Raw genomic sequence first — 5,917 nt, 5'->3', positions numbered from 1 at the left:
TGGGACTGTGGGAGCCAGTGTTTTGTTGAGTATGGTTGCAAGAAATTGTAAAGATGATTAAGGTTATCATGTACTGATTGAGTATGCCGACATGAGGGTGTTGGGCGTTCGTTGGTTATATGGTTTGCTATTTGTTTTTTCTGGACAATGGCAGGCAAATTGCTTAAATACATAAAAAAGTATATTACAATGGTGAGGATTTCCAAATCCAAATAAAGTAATTTAATCTAGAATGTGAGGTTATAGGATGTTCTGCTACATAACATGAACTAAATGCACCCAAATGAGCTTATTTGATAACTAATTGAAAATTAAAATATTTGAGAGTTGGTTGAAATTTTCTAAGTAGATATACGTCCACATATTTCATAAGGTGCAACTGGACCAAGTGACAACTACAAGTAAAAACAAAGATGGACATAGAGAACTTGTTTACACAGTTCGAAATCTTTCTATTTCCGCAATGTCTTGTCTAGAGAGCCAGTCCACTACACTTCAACAAGTAAAACTGTGATTTAAGTCCTACTCATTCACCAAGTAGTAACCTCACACCTATAATCTAAGCAATATCACTCTTCTCTAAGTTTTTCCCCCTGAAAGCTTAGATGTAAACCAAGCAACGCACTTATATTTACTTACAATTTTTGCACTTAGAAATAACAATTCATCAACATTATGAATTAGAATTCTATATATTATGAATGTATGTGTATATATATTGGGTGATTTATTGATGTGATGACAATTATAGCTAATTTATGGATACGTGTCAGTTAGCCTAAGTTACTTTGGTAATGTAATATGACATCTCACATTCGGATCTGGTGATCGGGTCGGTTGAGGGTGTTACAATCAACATGTGTTTGCACAAACATGTGACACATTTTTAGGCTAGTGTGAGCCTAGTTGCAATTGCACAATCAGGTGTAGGGTCTAGAACTAATTGACTATGAAATTCAACTTGTGAACTTTAAATAATTACCCTCTCACAATTCATCTTTTTTTCTTTCTAATTTGTGATAATGATCGTGTAGAAGATGGACATAGAAAACTTATTTATGCGATTCAGAATCCTCCTATATCTACAAGGCCTTACATAGAGAGTTAACCTATATTTCAATAAGTACAAGCTATGATTTAAGTCCTACTAACTCACCAAGTAACAACCTCACACCTATGTACTCCAAACATGATCACTCTCCTCTAAGTCATTCTCGCCAAAAGCTTAAACATCAACCAAGTGACTTACTTGTGTTACTTACAATTTTTACACTAAAAAAATAACAGTTGGTTAATGAACAAAATGAAGTGCTCTTTTATCTCCTGTCTAACGTAATACAAGTCATTTTACTTTACAATCAAGAACAATCACATTTCCCCTGTAAATAGCCATACAAAACAGTCGTCTATTTATCTTTACACTGGTTAAGATAAAGATAAGTGGTATTCAAAAGTCAATATGATTTGTTCTTCTAAACAATGGAACTTAGATTACATTAAGACTTTGATTTGATATCATCACATATCAGCATCACAGAGCAGTATATAAATTTGACAGAGTCCAAGACACAAAGCCAAGTTTTGGATTAAAATTATACCAATTCACAAATGGTAACTTTTGTCCAATTTTCAACTACGCCTTAAGTTACAGTTGACGTTATAATTGGAAGACAAAATTGGCTCCACTAATTTTTAATAGTTTAAGTTTTTAATGCATTAGATAACAAATATTAAACATCATTTAATTGACTTTTTTAATAAAATAAAAATAAATAAATTAAGGGCTACTTATCACTTAATACAGAACAATTTTAATGAGTAAATTAATTTTTTTTTATCTTAACACTATATTATTATTTAAATAAAATATCAAATCACAATACTCCTTTTATTTTGAACGTTTTTAAATATATATTTTTACTTTTAATATTTATTTTTTAATATTTTACTTTTTTAATTATATTTATCAAATAATATATTTATAAATGTTAGTATTTAGGACACTGCTAGTGTATTTTTTTAATTTCATAAGTAGCTTTAAAAATTGTTATGTGTTTTTTTTAATATTTTACTATACTCCTATAGACACTTGTCAATCCCCTGAATCTTTTTTTTTTAAACATTCCAAATGAGGAATTTGTTGAGCATCTGATAGATAATTCAAAGAGTTAACGTCTATTGTAATTTTTCTTGATATTTCGTTTCAAGAAAAGGGTATACCCTACCGATTTTGAATTTAACTTCTTTAATCCATGATATGAAATAAATCAATAAAGCATTTATCTAAAAACTCCGTTGATAGGATACCAAAAACATGTTATAATTACTAAATTCAATCAATTAACACCTAATTCTTTTGAAATTAAAGAAAGACAACCTAGTACATATCATTTCACTTTGTTTGGACCTATGATTGGTTAACACATGGTGGAATAATAGCCATTCATATTGTCTATTTTCTTTGAAGAATTGATAAGAATGAAAAACCCCACTCCTTTCATTTCAGTTTCATTTTTCTACTCTTTAGTTTTGGACTTTTTAGACCTTTGCTTGTGATAATGTTCTTATCTTGTGTGCGGCTCCCCGTTTCCTCATTTCTTAGCAAATGTATCTTTTGAAAATTCAATTTCTAATCAACCTTTTCTTTTTTCTTGGTAAAACCATTTTGCAAAATCAACAACAAATATTTTCCCCCATTTTTTAAAAAAATTACAATTACAAATAATATATGTTCATAATTTGTGAATACATATACAATGGGATAAATTCAAAATTTATATAAATTATGTCTCGTTTTTCTTATATTACATGCACAAATTAATAAATGCATTAAAGTTTTAAATAAAAATGATCCCCCTGCATTATAATATTTAAATATATGTTGATATGTATTTGATAATTCGAATTCGTATTATTCTTAAAGAAAGTGCAGGGACGAGAGAAAGGTAGAGAAGAGTCCCTCTAAATTAAATATTATATTTGTATTATTTAAAATTAAAATTATAAATTAATAATGATAGAATTAAATGCAAAAATTGGATCTAAATTCCAAAATTCGTGGAGAAATATTTTGATTATAATAAAATCTTGATGGAAAACTTTAATCCAGACGACATTGTCCACCATGTACTAGGATTAAAAATCATAAAATTTCATAACTTAATCAAAGATTAGATTATAAACTGAAACTAGATCTTATATTTGATAAAATTTTAATTATGCTAAAAACACAGAGCAAAATTTCAAATTTTGGCCATCTTTTTAAACTCTTTTGGTTTCTATAATTCCAAAAGGTTAGCCCAAAAGAATTCAAAATATTTACACAATTTCTGAAATTCCTTTCCTGGTCCTTCTACCTATACTTTCTTTTTATTGTCTAAACCCAAATCCACCCGATTGAGTCGGGCACCGAAACCCATACGGGTCAATCGAGTTAGAGAAGTTGTGACTGTTCAACACATTCGAGTTTTGTTGAAATATCCCCGAGTTATCAGCTCGCTGAGTTCTGAGTCCACTCTGTACTTCCTCTTCCACCGAGTTACCAATCTTATTTGTCGACACGTCCATCTGACAAAGTGTAGGCGGCATTGTGCTGACATATACGTTACTATTTCCATAACTAGTAATCCCCTGACTCTGAGTTTGAGTTTGAGTTTGTCCACTCGGTACCAGCTCAGGCACCGAGCTAAGCCCACCAAGACTCCCCCAATCCAAATTCCCGATACCCAGACTTTGAAACCCCAGTTTCACATCGTTTTGGAGCGTTTTGAACGAGTTAACGCGTGGCAAAGCAAAGAAACGATCGTCCAACTCGGGCAATGACTCAAGCATGTCATCCAGTTGTGAAGAAGACGATGATGATGACCCATTCGTGCTTTGCTCTCTGCTTGAAACACTTGACAAAGGTTTTTGACCACTTGAATTCTTCTTGTATATTCGACACAAAACCCAATCATCCAACTACAAAAAAAAAGGTAATTATTATTCAAAGTTCAAACAATTATTATTCAATAATTAATATATATTTTTAAATAGATTACCTTGGAGCTACCACTTTTACGAGAAGTTTCAATGAGTCGATATTCATGCATAATCCAATTAGTTTTAGTTCCTTTGGGAGCTTTTCCAACGTAAAAAACCAGAGCTTTTTTTATACCCACTTTACGGCCTTCCGTTGTAATAATTTTATCAGTTCCGGTAGCTTTCCAGTACCCGGACCCTGCAACTCTATTAGGTCGTGACCCGTTCGGATATTTTCTGTCTCTAGGACTGAAAAAATACCACTCTTTTTCACCAAACAAAGCTTTACCTGTCAAAAAACAATTTAAATTTTTTATTATTAGTAAAGAAATGAACAAAAAAAGAAAAACAAAGTTAATTCTTTGCTTTGGACTCGGTGAAACTTACTCGGTAAATCCCATGGATTAAATTTGTATAAATCGATTTCGCCAATGATTTGCAGAGAAAAATGATGCCCTGCAACTTTCCTGCATAAATATTGCACTAAAAGCTCTTCATCAGTTGGATAAAACCGAAACCCCGGCGGCAAGCTCAATTGAGCCAATGGATCAGTTTCCGGCACTCCCATGATTCTAAAGTTTTCTTGCCGACCAAACAGTTTTAGTACAAGAGAAAATAAAACACAGTAAAAAAAGGTTTTTCTCTCTCTTTTTTTTTCAGGGTTAGGGGAAAGGGAAGGTATTTAAATAGAAGGGAGGATAGATCGATAGTGTCTAAAAAGAGATAAGTACGGTCGTCCTTGTCTAACTTTTGTCTAAGTGGGACCCACTTTATCACCGTTAACTAACGACACGTGCCTGACATCTACGGCCGACCTTATCCTACCAAACAGGGTACATGAACCGTCACGAAAATTTACAAAAAGGGTGTCATAAAAGTTTTAGGACACGTGTCAATTTTTCTTGCTTTGTTTCTAGAATCTCCCCCAAATTCTGTAAGGCAATAAAAAAAATTATGGAGTTTGGAGCTTTTGTCCTTTTGTTATTTTATTTTTAATTTTTATTGGAGAGTTTAACGTTTATCATGCCTTGAAAGAAGGGAGGACACGTCGGCCAACACGTGTGGAAGAGTTAGGCTAGAATTTTGTGGAAATTAAAGTAAAGGGGAATGATGAGGGTAAAAAGGGAAATAAAAAACAATTGGCTGGTTGTGACTCGTGACACGTTTTAATTGACTTTTTTTTTATTTGTTGGATTTTCATTTTCGTTGATTTAAATGTTTGGGATTAGGGTTTCTTTCACTCAATAACTTCTACGAACTAGCTTACAAGTTTTAATGCATTCATGGAGTTTTGGACCATTTATTCAATTGATGTGTCACACATTCAAATAATGAAATTTGATTGATTATTTATTATATAGGTCAAAGTTTTTGCTTTTTTTGTCAAAGGAATTATATTCTATTATTTTTTATGGGTTAGTATCATGTATTTTGGTAGTGTATTTTTATTTATTTCATAAGTAATTTTAACAAATTATCACATTTTTAAAATATTTATTTATTTTTTAATATCTTACTATATTTATATTGGACACTTATAAATTCATTAATACTTGTGAAGTCTAAGAACTACATTAGCAATATATCAAATATTTTCCCCTTTTATTAGCTTCTTTTATTCGAATGGTTTTAGAATTAAAATTAGAATGATTTTTTTAATTGCTCATGTTAGAGTTTGTGTGACCTAAATCCTATCACTTGTTAAAAATAAATAAATACAGTGGCAAAATAAGAGATATGTGGGGACAAGAGGTTGAGGGCCACATAAGTAGAATATATATAAAACTACACTTATTTTATTTGATATTAATTAGAATAGGGTTTTTCAATCTTTAAATAGATGTAGTCGAAACCCCTCTTGGATTATTTGTTTTTCAACATTTGTGGTTTTCTTCTC

At 31.2% G+C, this 5,917-nt stretch overlaps 1 protein-coding gene across 1 annotated transcript; it reads right to left on the bottom strand.

Annotated features, from left to right (window-relative positions):
* Nucleotides 1-3,059: 3,059 nt before the first annotated feature.
* LOC107916546 (NAC domain-containing protein 72-like) lies at nucleotides 3,060-4,678 on the bottom strand. The gene is made up of 3 exons (NM_001327131.2): nucleotides 4,408-4,678; nucleotides 4,041-4,309; nucleotides 3,060-3,960 (listed from the first exon to the last, which is right to left on the bottom strand). The coding sequence occupies exons 1-3, from the start codon at nucleotides 4,586-4,588 to the stop codon at nucleotides 3,370-3,372; spliced, it is 1,041 nt and encodes a 346-aa protein (NP_001314060.1). The 5' UTR covers nucleotides 4,589-4,678; the 3' UTR covers nucleotides 3,060-3,369.
* Between the last annotated feature and the right edge of the window lie 1,239 nt (nucleotides 4,679-5,917).

This window comes from Gossypium hirsutum, chromosome D01 (assembly GCF_007990345.1).
Source record: "Gossypium hirsutum isolate 1008001.06 chromosome D01, Gossypium_hirsutum_v2.1, whole genome shotgun sequence".
NCBI lineage: Eukaryota > Viridiplantae > Streptophyta > Magnoliopsida > Malvales > Malvaceae > Gossypium > Gossypium hirsutum.
This window is presented reverse-complemented; position numbering and strand designations above follow the sequence as displayed.

Bases quoted from the DNA above. Each gene is read 5' to 3' on its own strand.
- LOC107916546 (NM_001327131.2), bottom strand. From the start codon at position 4,588: ATGGGAGTGCCGGAAACTGATCCATTGGCTCAATTGAGCTTGCCGCCG. The intron at 4,310-4,407 runs GTAAGTTTCACC...GTTTTTTGACAG, and splicing joins TAATCCATGGGATTTACCGA to GTAAAGCTTTGTTTGGTGAA. The intron at 3,961-4,040 runs GTAATCTATTTA...TTTTTTTTGTAG, and splicing joins GTAAAAGTGGTAGCTCCAAG to TTGGATGATTGGGTTTTGTG.